The 20,865-nt window shown below is 38.5% G+C and overlaps 2 protein-coding genes across 3 annotated transcripts in view; both read right to left on the bottom strand.

Annotated features, from left to right (window-relative positions):
- Positions 1-166: 166 nt before the first annotated feature.
- On the bottom strand, positions 167-4,984 carry LOC140944396 (MAM and fibronectin type III domain-containing protein 1-like; the record flags this gene model as incomplete). Its single annotated transcript, XM_073393545.1, has 4 exons — positions 167-324; positions 2,395-2,697; positions 3,828-4,069; positions 4,818-4,984. Coding segments are annotated over 4 exons (870 nt in total), but the record flags the coding sequence as incomplete, so codon positions are not given.
- A 9,016-nt stretch (positions 4,985-14,000) lies between these two features.
- The window catches only part of LOC140943648 (uncharacterized), a 50,978-nt gene continuing 44,113 nt past the window's right edge, over positions 14,001-20,865 (bottom strand). For both annotated transcript variants that reach the window (XM_073392769.1, XM_073392770.1), the window contains 2 exons: positions 18,489-18,782; positions 14,001-14,941 (listed from right to left, as the gene is read on the bottom strand). In XM_073392769.1, the coding sequence (XP_073248870.1) occupies positions 14,784-14,941; positions 18,489-18,782 (452 nt within the window). In that variant the 3' untranslated portion in view covers positions 14,001-14,783. The remainder of the gene's footprint in view (positions 14,942-18,488; positions 18,783-20,865) is intronic.

The raw sequence follows: 20,865 nt of genomic DNA, 5'->3' as shown, positions 1-20,865 counted from the left end.
GTGTATCCCTTTCCGATGATATCATACTTTACAAGCTATAAATTTTGCAGAACAACTCTTAGACTTCAAAAAAAAAAAAAAAAAGACCAAAAGAACAAACAAGCAAACAAACAAACAAATCTTAGTTATTTATTTCCCTATGGAAGACATTGTTTCGTTTGACTCACTAATCAGATAACAGGTAGAGATCTTGCATTGACATAAGTGCAACTGCTTGTTTGATTCCTACATTTCCAATTGACCAGGTGCCCAGCAGAGAACCATAATAACCCTTCCGGCCAAATTGTAGCTGGCCAAATGATTGATTTATATATCGTCTGAAACCTATGGAATAACCAATGCCAAGAAGTTAAATAGGTATTAGAAATATTGGTCGGACTGTTCGGCCTAAAAGGAAAGGTCTGCATGGGCTCCTTTCACCGCCTTACCGTCATTTTCTTCCTCTCTGGAACTGCGTTAATTTAACATCATCATTATCATTATCATTATCATGATTATAACTATGATAATCATCAGATTATGATGATTATGTTGTTGTTGATGATGATGATGATGATTTATGTTTTTAATTTTTTACATATATATCCAGCCGATATTTTTTTTTTTTTGAAAACCACCCTTCGAAATTTGTAGTCATTTGACTGAAAAGGCGTCAAAAGGCAGTTTTCGTATTCCCGAGAAGCTCCAAAATCATAGTAACGAACGTAAAGGAAAGGACAAAAAGAAAGAGCGAGGAGAAGGAAAGGAGGAGAAGAAGAAGAAGAAAAAAAGCAATGGTTGCACTCTTAGTTTTTATAACGGAGACCTTTAGCATTAGGGTTTTCATAGAAAACCGCAAACCGCAAAATGTTACGTGAACACGGCCTTGCGGTCACGTTTGCAGTTTGCAGTTCACGTTTGAACCGCAGGAAGGACTTCCAGCGGTAAGAGATTTACGGCAAGGTTTTTTGCCACTAAAAATTGTACGGGAGCCTCGCGTTTAAAGGCACGAAGTAGTTTTTTTATATCCTTTTGCGATACGTTTGTTGGATTATTGATTTCGAATCAATGAACTATTTCTGTGTTTTGGGCGATAAAAGTGATGCACTTCGACTTGATAAAAAACAACGTGGCGGCACTAAACAATGAACGCGTCACGGTTTAAATCGATTTTATATTACTTTCTGCCTTACTAACATAGGAAAGTTTTCTGTTCCAATCCAGCGTTTTTTTTTTTTTTTTCTATCCTGTTACTAATGCGTAACTTAACTCATTCTCTGCTCAGTTCCTACTTTAAACATATCACTCCATGAATTTCATTTTATTTTACTTTTTAATATTTCTTTGTGACCGGGAAGCCCAGGCTTCATAAGCCGTCTGGTTTCTTCTGGGCTCCCTTGCAACCTTACAATTCCTATATGTATTCTTGTATTGTATTATATTTTGGCTAAATAAAAATGAACTGAACTGAACTGAACGCCTTGCTAAAATTTGAAATCTCGGCAACGTGAAACTGCAAACGCGTAACTGCAAACTGCGATTTGCGGTTTGCGGTTTCCCATGAAAAGCCTGATGCTAAAGGTCTCTACTAGCTACTTTGGAGACGCAAAAGGTCCATTCGGCGATAACGTCATCAAAAATAGAGCTGGATATATATAAATATATTTTAAAAAACTAAGCACATAAGGCTGTCCCATCCTTTTTGGAAGATTAAAAGAAGAGCATTATATAGGCCACAATAATTCCAAGCAGTTTTGCGTTTTATTTTTCTACATTTTAATTGCATCCCAGGGGCTCTCTCGCCCGTTTTTGAAAACTTTTGCCAGCTTTCTCCCGACCCAACTGACCGCCCCTAGGTCTCTGAGGATAGAGACAGGGGTAATAGGCTAATGAGAGCGGCTGACGATTGTAAACAGAAAAACACATGAGTGAACGTTTACGCCAGGACAGAAGAAAGAAAACAAAAACAAACAGACAGAAAAAGACAAACAAACAAAACAAAACAAAAAATCAACACAAAAACGGGACAAAACAAGCTTCCCGTTGAGGAGAACTAACAGTGGCTGTTAGAAGAAATTCCACCTCATTCTTGAGTTAATATAGAATTAACAATGGCCTTTTTTCCTTTGCTTCGAATTAACGATTAGGAATAATTAAATTTTCGCCGTAAAAAAATGTGAAAATAAATGGGACAATCACAGACATTTAATAATTTATATACATAGTCAATGTTTTTGCTGTTAACATTTTGCACGTTGCTATTACACGTCTGAGATGAAACATTTATCATGTATTCATAGATGATTTGATGGCGATTTGATCAATCCCGCAATTAGATGATATCGGGTTGCCCAAAATACTCACTCTAAAAGAAAAGACATAGCAATCAGTGTCATCTACAAACAAATGCATTACCTGTGGTTATTGAATACCAAGACGAGCGTGGTCCTTCACCTTTTGAAGTAAAGGCTGTCACTACTATTTGATAACGTGTGGCCTGTCTCAGGTCCCTCAATATCACCATAGTAACATTAGCACTGCTAGTGTTAACACTCTTTGCATAATATGAGTAATAATAATAGGTGTATTCCCGATAGTAGACTCTGTATCCAAGAAGACGTCCATTAGCGTACTGCTGAGAGAGTGGATTCCACTGAACTTTTACTTCAGTAAGCTGTGAGTTTGAAAGACGGATATACCACGGTGCCCTGCTCGGAACTAAGAAAACAGAAAATGTATAATGTTTTGCAATCTATTATCTTAATATTTGATTTTTTTGTTTGTTTGTTTGTTTGTTTGTTTGTTTTTGTTGTTTTAAGCACAACTTAGTTAGGTTAGTTACATAGTGTACCTACGGTGATAGTAACAAGAATGTTAAGTAATTTGGCACCCTCAATGGTTAGCTAATCGTTCAACCGCTTATTGCGATTGCTAAGCCTTTGTCAGAGCAGATCAAGGAATAGGCCATTTTACAGTTATAGATACATGTAGAAGCAAGCCTGGAGTTGACCTTTCTTTGATACAACCTTTACGTTTCCTTATGTAAATCGTGTTGTTCTGATGCTAACTAATATTTTTCAAGGAGAATTTGCCAGAAAGCAGAAAAGGTTTGTATCAAAACAATGTCAACCTTAGCCTCACATTCACTCGAAGGCTAGGGTACTAAGCCTACAACTGTAAAATGGTCCATTGTCGCGGCTTTAATTTATGCTACATCACTAGTAAGAACAGGGCAATAACCACCACAAAAACAAAGATGCTGATTAAAAAACTTTGATTCTGTGGACCTACAAACGTACCGACGGAGAAATTGAACCCAGACCGTTCCGTTGGTCATAGATATTAGGGAGCTTAAGCAACAACGACGGCGACAGCAACGAGGACGGCAAAGAAGCAATAGGGTTAGGTTGGAAAAACAACAACTTTGCACGTGTATCACGCTTTTTTTACATTTCTTTACCGTCGTTGCATGACTACGACGTAAAACTGCTTAATTTCACTTTTTGCGGAGGACGTGAACACAAGACAATGACCTTCTTTTTCTTTTCTTGAACTTTAATACAGCCCTTTAGAATTCAACTTCAGAAAAATTCGCCGACATCTGATGAAGAGAACGAGATGGAATAACCGCGATAAAGTTTTAAGCAACGCGAACACACTTCTTAATTGACGTTTTCGAAGCCGTCGCCGTCGTTGTTGCTTAAGCTCCCTATTGACCAGTTGGGGTACTGTGGAGTTTCTATTACAAGGCCATTCTTCACATACTGAGAATTTGTTTGCATACACCTGTGATACAAGAGATATAAACAACAACAACAACAACAAATCTTTGGATATGTTGCACGTACCCCCTTCGTCTGTCCATGCTGTGATCTCTGTGCTGTTGTAGGCATTCCCACTGTAATTAACACCAGCGACAGATAACCGATACTCCCTATACACTGTCAGTCCAGATACCACATGGGAAGTATTGTTTCCTGGGACGATGTATTCGTTTAGACCTCTACCAGATGAGTCTTTGACGAATATAAAGTAATGACTTGCTTGTTGACCAACGAGTGTTTGCAAGTTTTGCCAGGAGAATCGTATGCTTGTTGCGGAAGAAGTTTCAATGGATACCCTCCAGTTACCCAATGGAAACGCTAAAAACAAACAAAAAAGGGCAAATTATAATAGCATGTGACCTACAACATTTGGCAGTTTTAAATACCGGTGATTATTTAACAATTATTCCTCGAGCCCGAATGGGTTCTGAGTCAATAGCCCATTAGGCCGAAGGCCGAACGGGCTATTTTCTCAGAGGCCATGAGGGCGAGAGGAATAATTGTTTTTTGTTGTTGTTGTTGTTTGTTTGTTTGTTTTTTTTCGATTCCAGCTAGTTTGTCACAAATATCGATACAAAACAACTTTAGCTAGTTAAAGCTAGACTTTAATCCTTTTTTGCCGCAAAAAAGCCGGCGCTTTGCGCTACTAGTGGGCTATAACATACAGCCTAGTAGTAGCTCATGCAATAAGAACGCAGCATTGACAATAGATCACTAGTTAGATTTTCCTAATTATAAAGAGCGCGGAGGGAAAAATAATTTCGGGGGGGGGGGGGGGAGGAGGACGAGGCGTTTCCAAGGAGAATGACGTCTGATGATCGATCGCAGAATTTCGTAGTTATGACGTGCCACTACTCAGTTCCGGGTAGTGCATCTGATGGGTAAAAGCAAACTTTCAACAAATCAAAAGCACTACCCAGACTTTTTGTTTTCCTGCAAAGCGTGCATAGCGTTGTGTGCTTGTGAAGCAGGGTTTGAAGGAACATTAAATGATTTAGCAGATTAAAGGCTGACCTGATTCTTGTTTTAATATTCCAACTTGTAACTGGAAGGTACTGTAGCTCGACCGTAGGTAGATCTGGACAATGATGTTTCCAGAATTCCCAAAAGAAACTTCCATGAAAGATTTCTGAGTGACACTCGAGTATCCATAGCGACTGAGAACAATAAAGCCATTTCCATCAATAACCTTAATGTACTCTCTGAGAAAAAAAAAAACAAACAAACAAACAAAACAAAACAAAAGAAAAAAATTAGATTGATACCTCCAATTAATAATCATGCGTCATTTTTTTATAGCTGAGTCTGCCAACTGTGTATATTGGCCAGATAGGTTAATGAGAGTCTCGATCGTTTAATGGGGTTTCATTGTTGCCATTGTTAGTCTTGCGTGTCCAGTGTGAACCAAAGACAGGTCGGGTGTTGTAGTCTTTCATTGTATGCAAATGAGTCTTGCGATGAGCACGCTGTCTATTTCAGGCGATCATTCAAATGAAGCGCCATGTTCATCATGTTCATGTTTTTTTTTTTTTTGCTAGTTGGTAATGATATAATTCCTCCCGAATCGAGGCCCTTGAGTTTCGTGTATTTATACACGCGTGCTCGATCAATTTGGAAACAAATCGTCGATCGAATACGATATAAAAAAGTAAATATTGTAAGGAATATTCGATCGTCGATAAAGTAGGAAGTGAACAACTTTCAGCGAGGAAGTCCTGTTTGGTGTAGAATTAATCGCCTCCTCATTTCTTATCTAATCTCCAAGCAAGCGAGACGTAACTTTTAAGAGCATTCTGGGTTTTGACATCAATGTTACACAGGGAATCATAATTAAGGGTTTCAGTAAGCAATTGCTAATGATTGATTATGATAAACTATGTCCCCCTCTACCTTGACGAGCTGATATTTGTCTTTGGAGAAAATTCGGAAGTTGGAAAAATGCCAAGTGATTACCCCACACCCAGCACAGCCCAGTTATAGAATGGGCTCGGTTTTTCCTTATGGCACAATTCGCACTCTGGCGTGTTCAGCGCGTGCGCAAGATACAAGAGCATGCATAGAATAGGTCAGCGGACTTCAGCAGAGTACATTCCGAGGAGCTCGAAGGGACTCAAAGCTATTAGCAATCTATCTTCGGTGGAAGCATACGAATGTAAACAGGGCTCATGGTAAGGCCACAGTAAAAGATGGCAAGAATACATTTTGGAAGTGGTATATTTCATGACCTATATTATGCGAGAGACTCATTTATAAGGGAACTCTTCCAAGTGAATCTTTTACCGACAAACCTTGTGTATTAAGAGAGCTATGTACTGAGTTAGAAGCGCTAAAAGAATCACCCGTATCAACTGTTAAAACTCAAACCGTTCGGTATGTAAACATTACGAGCAACTGGATCAGTGAAATTCAGCAGTGTTTTTGATAAACACAACAGCCTTAAGGAAGAATTCAGTACTTCGATAGCTAGCTTTTGGGTAACAATATCCTTGCTTTTACATTTAATTTTTGTATTGATTTTATTGATTTTATCTTTCTTTGTTTTTATCATCATTTATGCAATTATTGTAATCGCGTATTCAGTGATCAATCTTCTAATGTCGTATGTAGATGTTTATACAGAGGCTGTTGTTAATTCAAAATGTATGTATTAAAAAAAAAAAAAACAGTTGACCGGAAATGTTCACAACGAATCTGAGGTAACAATAAAGGTGAAAGAAGATACAAGATCTCACTATGCAAAATATGTTTTCTTGCTAGGAAAGATAAACAGCGTGATCGTAAGCCTAGTCCTTTTGGGCCTTTTTACTGACCAAAATGACGCATTTTCCTACCCTTTCATATACTACAGCTACTGAAATTTCTACTTTTTTCAATACCTAAAGCCTAAGAAAGGAACCCCTTTCGCGCGGAGCCTCCCCATAAAGGCCAATATGTGAAGTACCCCCTCTAGCCTGTGTACAACAACTAGACTTCCCTTACATGAAAAAAATTGAAGGAGTTCATTTTCATCCGGTCGGTTGGCAGTGTATGAAATCAAACCTTATAAAAATGCTCCTGATAACAAACTAAAAAAAAAACTATTCTTAGCTTAAAAACTCTGTCATTAATTGTGCTTAATTTACAGATTGATCCTTTGTTTTGTTCTTTGTTATTGCATATCTCCTTATCTGCTGTGGAGGAAGTCTTAGGCTCCTGACCAACTTGTTGCTGTTCCTAGTAAAGTCCTCAGCTGATACCTAATCGACGGGACATTTAATTTGCCCAGTCTAATTTTACACGCAATGTTTCACTTACTATGTGACTATTGTTTCAACTGACTCTGGAAATAGCCCTTCAATTCCTGTTGTTCGTCTATGGGGAATACCCCTTTGGAGTATTTGTGGGGATGAAGTGCTTCCATACTGGTCGCACTTTGCCCCATAGACTCTTGTTACTCCATAAACCGGAGAATTAGACAACTAGAGAGGTCTTTCCACCTCTCCAGTACCCAAGGGGGATTATCACCTCCACTCACAACCTTGGGGGATTTTCAACCCCTAGAGAGGATTATCAGCTCTCACTATCCTGGGGGATTATCACCCCCTAGAGAGGATTATCCTCTCTCACAATCCTGCGGGATTATCACCCCCTAGAGAGGATTATCACCTCTCCCCTTGTAGATTTTGGATTGTTACACCAATATGTGGAGAAAAGTGACCTGCTGTCCATACCTGGAGCACTTCATCCCTTACCCCATTTCCCCACAATAATTCTGGTCTAGTTACTTGCTTTTATCTAAGGGGTTATGGGTTAAGAGCATTAATGGTTTAGTTTAGACAATTTAACTCTGCGCGGCCGCCCTAACTACAGCTCAATGGTATTGCACGCGATTAAAGAAAATTTTAGATGGGCTGAGGCTTTTTTCCTACGAACGGGACGATTTTCTATTGTTGTCCTCAAAAATAGAGACAAGCTGACAACAAAACAAGCAAAGTTCAGATAAACTAGAGATACCGTGTGGCATAATGTTTTTGCGATTTTTCCAGCGATCCGCGAAAATAAGTTCTCGGGACAAAAATTAACGCAAACATTTTTCCCGCAAACATTTGCTCCAGAGTAAATATACTCTGACTAAAATTTGCAACACAAAGATACAGTACTAAGAAATTGTGTCTGTTCAATTACAGCTCTTCTTTTTCATGTGTAGTATGTGTAGTATGTGTAGTTTGTGTAGCATGTGTACTACAGCAACTACAGCAACTACACCAACTACAGCTACTACACCAACTACAGCTACTACACTAACTACACCAACTACACTAACTACACCAACTACACTAACTACAGCAACTACACCAACTACACCAACTACAGCAACTACAGTAACTACATCAACTATAGGAACTACACCAACTACATTAACTACACCAACTACAGCAACTACACCAACTACACCAACTACATTAACTACACCAACTACACTAACTACACCAACTACAGCTACTACACCAACTACAGCTACTACACCCACTACAGTAACTACAGCAATTACGTCAACTACAACTACTACACCAACTACAGCTACTACACTAACTACACCAACTACACTAACTACACCAACTACACTAACTACAGCAACTACACCAACTACAGCTACTACACCAACTACACCTACTACAGCTACTACACCAACTACACCAACTACAGCAACTACACTAACCACACCAACTACAGCTACTACACCAACTACAGCAACTACACCAACTACATTAACTACCACAACTACAGCAACTACACCAACTACAGCAACTACAGCTACTACACGAACTACACCAACTACACCAACTACAGCAACTACACTAACTACACCAACTACAGCTACTACACCAACTACAGCTACTACACCAACTACAGCAACTACAGCAACTACACCAACTACAGCAACTACAGCTACTACAGCTACTACACCAACTACACTAACTACACCAACTAGAGCTACTACACCAACTACAGTAACTACAGCTACTACACTAACTACACCAACTTCACTAACTACACCAACTACACTAACTACAGCAACTACACCAACTACACAACCTACAGCAACTGCACTAACTACACCAACTACAGCTACTACACCAACTACAGCAACTACAGTAACTACATCAACTACAGCAACTACAGCAACTACAGCAACTACACTAACTACACCAACTACAGCTACTACACCAACTACAGCTACTGCACCAACTACAGTAACTACAGCAATTACGTTAACCACAACTACTACACCAACTACAGCTACTACACTAACTACACCAACTACACTAACTACACCAACTACACTAACTACAGCAACTACACCAACTACAGCAACTACACTGACTACACCAACTACAGCTACTATACCAACTACAGCAACTACACCAACTACTTTAACTACCACAACTACAGCATCTACACCAACTACAGCAACTACAGCTACTACACGAACTACACCACTACACCAACTACAGCAACTACAGTAACTACATCAGCTACAGCATCTACACCATTTACATTAACTACAGCAACTACAGCAACTACAGCAACTACAGCAACTACAGCAACTACAGCTACTACACCAACTACACTAACTACACCAACTACAGCTACTACACCAACTACAGTAACTACAGCAATTACATCAACTACAGCTACTACACCAACTACAGCTACTACACTAACTACACCAACTACACTAACTACAGCAACTACACCAACTACACAAACTACAACAACTGCACTAACTACACCAACTACAGCTACTACACCAACTACAGCAACTACAGTAACTTCATCAACTACAGCAACTACACCAACTACATTAACTACACCAACTACAGCAACTACAGCAACTACAGCAACTACACCAACTACACTAACTACACCAACTACAGCTACTACACCAACTACAGCATTTACAGTAACTTCATCAACTACAGAAACTACACCAACTACATTAACTACACCAACTACAGCAACTACAGCAACTACACCAACTACACCAACTACACTAACTACACCAACTACAGCTACTACACCAACTACAGCTACTACACCCACTACAGTAACTACAGCAATTACGTCAACTACAACTACTACACCAACTACAGCTACTACACTAACTACACCAACTACACTAACTACACCAACTACACTAACTACAGCAACTACACCAACTACAGCTACTACACCAACTACACCTACTACAGCTACTACACCAACTACACCAACTACAGCAACTACACTAACCACACCAACTACAGCTACTACACCAACTACAGCAACTACACCAACTACATTAACTACCACAACTACAGCAACTACACCAACTACAGCAACTACAGCTACTACACGAACTACACCAACTACACCAACTACAGCAACTACACTAACTACACCAACTACAGCTACTACACCAACTACAGCTACTACACCAACTACAGCAACTACAGCAACTACACCAACTACAGCAACTACAGCTACTACAGCTACTACACCAACTACACTAACTACACCAACTAGAGCTACTACACCAACTACAGTAACTACAGCAATTACATCAACTACAGCTACTACACTAACTACACCAACTTCACTAACTACACCAACTACACTAACTACAGCAACTACACCAACTACACAAACTACAGCAACTGCACTAACTACACCAACTACAGCTACTACACCAACTACAGCAACTACAGTAACTACATCAACTACAGCAACTACAGCAACTACAGCAACTACACTAACTACACCAACTACAGCTACTACACCAACTACAGCTACTGCACCAACTACAGTAACTACAGCAATTACGTTAACCACAACTACTACACCAACTACAGCTACTACACTAACTACACCAACTACACTAACTACACCAACTACACTAACTACAGCAACTACACCAACTACAGCAACTACACTGACTACACCAACTACAGCTACTATACCAACTACAGCAACTACACCAACTACTTTAACTACCACAACTACAGCATCTACACCAACTACAGCAACTACAGCTACTACACGTACTACACCACTACACCAACTACAGCAACTACAGTAACTACATCAGCTACAGCATCTACACCATTTACATTAACTACAGCAACTACAGCAACTACAGCAACTACAGCAACTACAGCAACTACAGCTACTACACCAACTACACTAACTACACCAACTACAGCTACTACACCAACTACAGTAACTACAGCAATTACATCAACTACAGCTACTACACCAACTACAGCTACTACACTAACTACACCAACTACACTAACTACAGCAACTACACCAACTACACAAACTACAACAACTGCACTAACTACACCAACTACAGCTACTACACCAACTACAGCAACTACAGTAACTTCATCAACTACAGCAACTACACCAACTACATTAACTACACCAACTACAGCAACTACAGCAACTACACCAACTACACCAACTACACTAACTACACCAACTACAGCTACTGCACCAGCTACAGTAATTACAGCAATTACGTCAACTACAACTACTACACCAACTACAGCTACTATACTAACTACACCAACTACACTAACTACACCAACTAAACCAACTACAGCTACTACACCAACTACACCTACTACAGCTACTACACCAACTACACCAACTACAGTAACTACACTAACTACACCAACTACAGCTACTACACCAACTACAGCAACTACACCAACTACATTAACTACCACAACTACACCAACTACACCAACTACACCAACTACAGCTACTACACCAACTACAGTAACTACAGCAATTACATCAACATTCTCATAGTGGGCTTAGTGGTCACTTAATGTCTCTATATTCCTGACGGTTATCATGAAGCCATTACCCTAAAATTTCCACACGGGTTTAGTGTCATTCCCAGATATTTATAAGATTTAACATTGTTTAGTTTATTTACTCCATACTTAAACGAGTAGTTATTTGAGGACTTGCCACAATTATTAAAGATCATGACTTTTGTTTTGTCTAGATTTACAGCTAGTTCAGTTTTCTCACAGTAGGATTCCAACTTGTTGAGGAGTGTTGGTAGGCCATTTGCTGACCGCGAAAAGATCACTAAGTCATCCGCATATAATAAACGGTTTATAGGTCTTTCAGAGTCATCAAGCAGAATATTGGTTGTGCTCGATGAATTTATAAAATTCGAGTAGATCACTTAGATAGAGATTAAAAAGGGTGGGTGACAACATACAACCTTGCTTAACTCCAGTGTAACACGGAAAAGCTTCGGTCATTTTTGTTGTTGATTTTGACTGCTGATTTATCTTTTCAGTACATGGATATTACTGTTTCTAAAAAACGCCCTTTAATTCCTTCTCTTCTGAGTTTTTCGAATAATTTTTGCCTGGGTATGCGATCAAAAGCTTTTCTAAAATCTACAAAACACGAGAAAAGCAAGTTTCTGCGTTTTTGTGGTTTAGATTTCACAAACTTATCTATGAGTGTTTTTGAGATGAAGATGCTATCTACTGTACCGTGCCTTTTTTAAAGTCGCCTTGTTCTGCTTTCAGAATTCCTTTTTTGGTCATGTAATCATACAATCGACCATTGAGGATGGATGTGAAGAGTTTACCTAATGCAGAGAGCAACGTGATGCCTCGGTAGTTTTAAGCTTTTGATCGATCATCCTTTTTATGTATAGGGACGATGAGGCTAAAACTCCAGAGCGTAGGATATTTACCTGCTGAACTTAAAATACGCTTGAATAACTCTAGTAGATGACCTTTTATGATATCTTTCCCGGTTTTTAGCACTTCATTTAATACTTTATCACACCCTGGTGCTTGTTTAATTTCAGTTTTTTGACTGCGAAATTGTGTGTTGTCTGTGTGTGTGTGTGTGTGTGTGTGTGTGTGTGTGTGTGTAGGGGGGGGGGGTGGGTTTGCAAGTTCCCTTTCAACCTAGGAGTCTGGGGAAGGGGGGGCAAACTTACCAGATAATTTGCAACATCTACATCTCAGAAATGTAATTTATAACGTTCTGGGTATAAAATAAAGTTGTGTTCTTGATAATTTTCATTGTAATAAAGTAGTTTCTCTCTCTCTGTGTTCTCTCACATTCTCTGTTTTGTATGGATCACTACTATCATCAAATATAAATTAATAACAAGAAATCGATTGTGGAAGACAGGAGCTGTTACTCAAGAGTCGCTTCAAAATAGTAGCTTGGGGAAAATCTCTGTATCTTTTATAGTTAAAGCAAAATAAAAATATCGTTCGTTTTTGCGGGGTATGTGCATTCGTTTTGTCTGCAACTGAGTTTATGAAATGCTCAAGTGATTATGTAGAACGTAATCACTTGTAATTGTTGCTGTCTCAAACTTAATCCATTCTTCATTTCCTGTAGACTGAATATTTTATTATAAAATTTTCCTCAAAAACTTTCGAAAGACGGTAAAAAAATCCCATAGATTTCATGTGTTGTGGCATATATAAACGCGTGTCTCCGTGATCAATTTAACATGAAACATCGCGCTAATAAATAAACCTCGCGTGGTAAATTGTTTTTTTCGCTTTTTAAAGCAGCTGAACATTGCTACGATGCATTTCGTCCTTGATAAGTAAAACCACGAGTTTAGAAATCAAACTACAGAAATGCATTGCTCTGCCAGTGAAAATCCGACTTATACAAGAACATGACTTTTTGGCGTTGAGTCTTGAAAAGTCTTTAAAGCGCCAAGAAAACCTACTGCGGAAAAATCTACAAGTGAAAAACCCGCGTAGAAAATGTCCGATTTTTGTCATGGAGAATATTTTTTGTAGGAAAGTACGGTATTGAAAGAACAAACGAAATGGCTTTTAATATGACCGTACCTTTACGCCAGTTTTCGATTCCCCGCCATCAGATTTGATGCGCCCACTCTATTGTCGTTCAGCGGATGCACGCATGCGCATGCAAAATGCCCTCCATAGCTAAGGAAATTTGGTAATCTACCCATCCGAGAAAATTTGGTAATCAGGTGACCGTACACCGACCGTCCGTCCGCATTACAAGCATACCAATGTAAAATAAATCAATCAACAGGTATAGCAACCCAAATGCAACTCACGGTTTTATTTGGAAGGAAATCACATGGCGGCTCGGACTATTAGAAAGAAAAACAGCAACAAAGTCGTGTCTTTTTCGGCGTTATTTTTTATGTTTACACAAACGTGGATAACAGAGAAACAGCTAGAGCGAGTTACTGAAAACAAAGGAGACGAATTTCGAAGAAGAAAAACATGGAAATTCAAAGCGGCGATGAGAAAATGAGAAATGCTAGCGGCCAGCTAGGTGAAAATCAGCGGCAGTGAAAAATAAAAGTGAACATGAACACAGGAAACAAAATATTGGGTAAGCACATACGACAATTCCTCCATAAAAATAATGTGTAACTAGGAAGTTTGACGTTTTAGTCGTACAAAACAGTGTTGTAGTCGTGTAAAACAACGGCAACGGAAAGACAAAAAAGTGTTTTTGCGCGTGCAATTTTTTTTCGTAATTAGAAGAAAATGTGTGCTGCACATTTTTGCTAATTAGATCTATTGATCTTGATGCCATTTTCACTGCCGTTTAGCATTACACGATTATTATTATTTTTTTTTTTGGGTTATAAGTATTATTAACCAGAGCTTGACTTTTAACCCTGGCTAAATCTATATATTATACATTTTAGTACAGTATGTTCTTGTTATACTTAAATTTGCAATCTCAAAGTTACACTCATTGGTTAAATTGTTTCTCATTTAACTGTAACCCACATATAAGAAACTGCTTGATCTTGCTTGGTATAAACAGGTTCCTGTATTTTGGGGTATTAAAGTAGCAAATTTCTGCCAGGACGTTCTTATTCCTTGGCCAATAGGTTCTTATTCGTGGGTGTTTCTTACCGCTGTAAGTTTTAATTGGCAGGCCATAAATATATTACACTCACGCGTAATAAGAAAGAGACAGTTCCGGTAATAATACAAGTGCAACGGCTTGGCTGATCCTTGCATTTCCAATTTTCCACTTGCATCGCAGCGTACTAGAAGTTCTTTGCCCGACTTGAAAGTTTCCAAACAAGTCATTCAAGTTGCCTCCACAACCTGCATAGAAAACGGGAAATGTCCCCTGTTATTGTTGGTTTTCAATGTCAGGTACTAAAAATAAAGAAATCGTTCAATAGATATGGTCCAGAAACAGGGAAATGAAAGGAGATAAGTAAGATCCTCTCCAAGATTCAGTTCCGTACATTTTTTCATATGCGAGATATTCGGAGAAATGTTTTACCCACATTTATAGAATTTTTTATGGAGACGCCATGCTGGTGCCCATTCGGATGGGCATCAAGATGGCGGCCGGAAAAGAACAGAAACATTGTCACTTAGTTTTGCTGCAAAAGCGTAAATTTATCTCTCGAAGATTTCGTAAACATTAAACTAACACTTTTCAGACACAATGACTGTTCAGAAATTTCTTGGATATGCATTTTTGATAAAAATCAGGGATAAAAGGCCACGATGTTTCGATCTCGTGGAGGTCATTTTCAACTGCGAGTTTCATAAATATATTACAACGGTTTAAAAATAGTTTAAAATTTAAGAATATAATGAACAATAAAAGGCGATAAAATGTGTGAACGATAAGTGACAAATTATTTTTAAAACTAATGGAAATAAATAAATGAACAATAATAGTAATAATAAATATTAATAATAATAATAATTAATAATAATAATAATAATAATAATAATAAGGCTAATTGAAACCGATCTGAACAAATAATTTAGCGCGGATGAAATCACTCCGTTTGTTCAGAGTTGGTTTCAGTTCTTTGATGAAAAGCATTTACAAAAAAAAAAAAAAAAAGGCAATCAAGTTTGTTCTGGCACTTTCTTAAAATTATAAAATTTCGCGCAAATTCATTTGGGGACATGTTGTACTATAATAATAATAATAATAATAATAATAATAATAATAATAATAATAATAATTTTATTTATATAGCGCTAAAATCCAAAAATTGTCCAAAGCGCTACCTAATTACAAAATAGAATATAAAAAATCTAAATTATAAAATATCTACAATATACAATATAATTCAAATATAGCCTAAGTTATCTACTATATAAATCAAAAACATCTTAAAACAAAAGAAATCTCATAACCTATATGCTAACTTAAATAAAAAAGTTTTAAGGGATTGCTTAAAAGTTGCCACTGAAGCACATTTCCTAATCTCTAGAGGTAAATCGTTCCACAATTTAGGTCCTGCAATAGAGAAAGCTCTGTCTCCATATGTTTTCAATCTGCTTCTTGGAACCACTAAATATTCTTTACATGAGGAACGCAATGACCTAGAGTATGTTTTAAATTTCAAAAGGTCAGAAATATAAGAAGGTGCAAGGCCATGAAGGGCCTTGTATACCAATAAAAGGACTTTAAAAATTATTCTAAACTCAACTGGTAACCAATGAAGATTAATTAAAATGGGAGTTATATGAACATGCTTCGGTGTCAGTGTGACAACAGAAGCTGCAGCATTCTGAACTGCCTGTAGTCTAGCTAACAGATAGTTAGGAAGGCCATGTAATAAGGAATTACAGTGATCAAGTTTCGAACTAATAAATGCATGGACTAAGATTTCACATGTATCTTGGTTTAAGTACTTGCGGATTTTAGCAATATTTCTCAAATGATAGAATGATGATTTACAAATGTCTTAATGTGCTCCTCAAAACTAAATATGCTATCAAACTGAACCCCTAAATTACGAACAGAGTCACGAGGTGCAATGCACTCAGAACCAACAGTAATGTGACCGATGTCAGGCATAGGATGGAATCTGGAACTGATGACTACAAGGTCCGTTTTGTCCTGGTTTAGTTTAAGATAGTTTCTTATCATCCATTCATCAATGTCCCTCACACAGCATTCCACTCTCAACTTCACTTGTTGGATGTCATTCAAGCTGGTAGATTTAAAGGTAATATATAATTGGGTGTCGTCAGCATATAGATGGTATGATAGTCCATGATCATTTAATATGTCCGCAATAGGTGATGTGTATAACAAATACAACAAAGGGCCCAGAACTGATCCCTGAGGGAAACCACACTTCAATGCACGTTGTGAAGAATGACTATTCCCAACTTTAACAAACAGCTTACGTGAAGACAGGTATGATTTCAGCCACTTAAGCACAGTTCCTTGAAAACCAAAACAAGTAGACAGCCTTGTCACTAGAAGAATATGGTCCACCGTATCAAACGCCGCCGACAGATCCAAAAGTACCAATATGACCGACTCATTACGATCTAAAGCACAAAGAATGTCATTTTGAACCCTCAGTAGAGCCGTTTCAGTGGAGTGAAATGACTTGTATGCGGATTGAAACGTTTCCGAAAGACCATTAGATGTAATATAATCTGTAGGCTGAACACATATCGCTTTTTCCACAAGCTTGGACACAAACTTCAAATTAGAAATAGGTCGAAAACTTTCATATTTAGTGAAATCAGCATTATGTTTCTTTAAAGTCGGTGTCACAGCTGCAATCTTCAAGACATCAGGCATAACTCCAGTAGATAAAGATGTATTCACTATGTTAGTCAACACAGGAGTTAGTAAATTGAAACCGTTTTCCTTCATTACCACTGCAGGCAGAGGATCAAGTACACAGGATTTATTAATAGATCTCAATGCAAGTCCCTTGATGTCTTCGTAACTGACATTAATAAAGTCTGAAAACATAGAGTTACATTCCACGTAGTTACCAAGAGTCACATCATTAGCATCATTACCTTGCGCAGAATTCTTCTCTATTAGTGTGGCATGGATACGATCAATCTTGTCAATGAAATAATCAGCGAAAGAATTAGCTAGTGCATCACTACAAGAAGATGGATACCGTGCAGTTGATTGCTTTTGTAGTAGTTTTGATACTGTATTAAACAAAACCCGTTGATCAGTTGAGTTTTCAGTAATGATGGTAGTGTAGTAAGAGGATTTCAACGACTTGATCAAATTATTCACAACACAGCACTGACGAGTGTATTCTTGTCGATCAGCCTGCAGCCTGGTTCTTCGCCATTTTCTTTCTAGGCGTCGTCGCTTACGCTTCTCTACAGATACCTCATTAGTGTACCACGGAGCAGCAGGCCTAATAGTAACAACTCGGCGCTTCACAGGAGCATGCTTGTCCATTATTGATCTTAATAAGGTGTCATACTGTTGAACTAGATGATCGAGATCGCTGGATGGGTCGATGACGAGAGGGCAGTCAGCAACATCACTAAGAAACTGATCCCTCAGGTGGTTTCCGATTGCAGGTCGAAACGTCGTGGCCTTGTATCACTGATTTTTATCACAAAATATCACTGAAATATTTATTATTTTTTACTATTTTATCACTGAGATATCTTGAGGTCACTTTTATAGTACGTGACAATTCTATTGGCCGCTATGTAAATGTCGCGTCTCGCAAATGCATAAACGTTTGTTCTGAATCCATCGCTTTAACTTCGTAAACATTTTCACAGTTAGTATATGAGTTTGAGTGTGAGAGAAAGACTCTGTGCAAAGGGGATTAACGCAAAGCAGAATTTTATATAAATAACAAAAAATTAACAGCATTATGACATAAAATATCACCTGTTTTTATGTCCTGCCAATTCGACTGAGTTCCAGCGCCTTTAGACGTAAAGGCTGCCACGGCTATTTGATAGCTAGTTGCTGCCTTGAGTCCTCTTAATATCACCATGTTAGCATACGGATCACTGATGCTAACCGATTTTCTTAATTGCTGGTTATATAACTCGTAATAGTAGATTGTGTATCCAAGGAGACGTCCATTTGCAAATTGCTGAGGGAGAGGGTTCCACTTTACTTTAACTTGATCAAACCGTACGTTAGTCACTCTGATATAAGATGGTGCCCTGCTGGGAACTAAAACCAAAACCAGGTGATTGATTGTAGTGAAAATAAGTGTATTCATTTGGCCCATACTGAGTTAATAACTTTATGTAACACTGTAATAATTAATTAATGAAGATCATAGGTGCCAAATTACTCTTAAATTTTGGTGCGGAATTTGTATCACGAGTGGTATTTATGCCAAATATCCCGCACAAATCATGCTATTATTTGTTTATACTACTACCCGCAAAAGGCTGTAATTTTCACATGTAGGTATTTCAAATTAAACTGAAATACCACTGCTCTAAACCAATCAAATTGAAGAAATTTGTCATGTAGTAGTATAACAGCGTTAATTTAGAAGTTTACATGTGAAATTACAAAATTGCCATGGCAAAGTTCCCTAATACGTCTCAGTGCCAAGATGGCAGCAAAGTTTTAAAATGTTATGAATGAAGATGCCAGGGCTTTGAAGGACGCTTTAGAAAGCCTAAACACACGAAAGAGCATATCAGGAAGGATTACATCAGGTATTTTGTCAAAAAATCCTGAACATTATGAACTTAAGTCAAAATTTAAGCTATAATCGTTTCAGTGTGTGAAGTTCTGGCATCGATCGAAGAGAAACCCCGGTAAACATGTCAAAAACCCAAGATTGTGAGCTTAATTTGTCACCTACACTGTATGATATTAATAACGCAGCACCATAAGCATGCATCCAAGAAATCTTGTTTCTGACAAATCGTCCGTACGTACGTGCGTCCACCCCCTCATGTAAGCTCGCGTGAAATTTTGCATTTCAAGCACCCCGCTCGTCACCCTCGGAGACCCAGGGGCAGATAGTGGGGGCGAGGAAAGGTCTAAACGGGGGGTGGGGGGGGGATGACGCGAAGAAAAGTAAAGAACGGGGAGAAGAGCACCTGGGGACAATGTTTCACCAGACCAGTTCCAAACTTTCGCTTGGTGACAGAAAACTTTTGTTTTTCTCTGCCCAATCAGAGGGCAGCAAACAGTGGAGTCGTTTCACGTGTTCTTACAAGAACAGTACATGAACTTTAGCTGTTCGCCATGTTTATCTTGGCTGTTTGCGGAAGCGAAATCAAGCAATGTCCTTATCCAAGAAATGGAGCTGCTGGGCGTGCATGAGGCCACTATCAGATGGATGGGCTCGTTTTTAACGGACCGTTCACAAAGAGTGCGAGTCTGTCAGGTTTATTCGCATCCAGTTACACCGAATGGGGGAATACCATAAGGAACAAAACTCGCTCCATTGCTGTTCGCCATATTAGTGAACAATCTGTGTAGGGACTGGAGATATAGGATTAAATACGTTGATCACACCTCGGTATTTGAATCTATTCCTCAATGTGCGCCTAGCTACCTTTCACTTATCGCCGCAAATATTAACACCTACACTTCCATGCCTAACATGCGGCTTAATGAGAAAAAAAATGTAAAGATACGGTTGTCAATTTTTTGAAATACCAACCCACTGTTATAACACCGATTCAGCTTAATGGTATAGTCATTGATAGGGTATCTAGTTATAAACTCTTGGGGGTTATTATCTCTAATGACCTCTCTTGGAACGAACATTGTGACAGTATTCATAAAAAAAGCTACTAAGCGATTGTTTGTGCTGCGGACCCTCAAGAGAGTTGGACTGGGCATTAACGATCCCGTGTTAGTCTACTGTAGTATTGTTAGATCCATTGTTGAGTACGACTCGCCAGTTTCGGCCGCGATCCCTTTATATCTGGACGAGTTAATTGAGCCTGTACAGCGGAAAGCTCTGAAAATAATATTTGGCAGGGTAGACTATACGGAAGCCTTGGTATTGGCCGGCCTAGAGTCTCTTAGTGAAAGGAGAGTAGGAGCTTGTAAGCGGTTTATGGCTACTGCACGCCAAATATCTCCCCTTAAGAACATCATCCCCTCTCCTGCCGCTATTGACTTTCATTACAGTATAAGGGTCCAACTTCCAAGACGTCAACATGGTCATACCAGAAGAATTAATGACTTTGTAACTTATAAATTTCAGTGAATGTATTTAAATGGTTAATTGTATGTGACAATGATATATGTCAGTAACCTATTTGAAATTTTGCGAAAA

This window comes from Porites lutea, chromosome 7, assembly GCF_958299795.1.
Source record: "Porites lutea chromosome 7, jaPorLute2.1, whole genome shotgun sequence".
Classification (NCBI taxonomy): Eukaryota; Metazoa; Cnidaria; class Anthozoa; order Scleractinia; family Poritidae; genus Porites; species Porites lutea.
The sequence above is the reverse complement of the archived record's forward strand: the minus strand, read 5'-3'. Positions and strand labels throughout refer to the sequence as shown.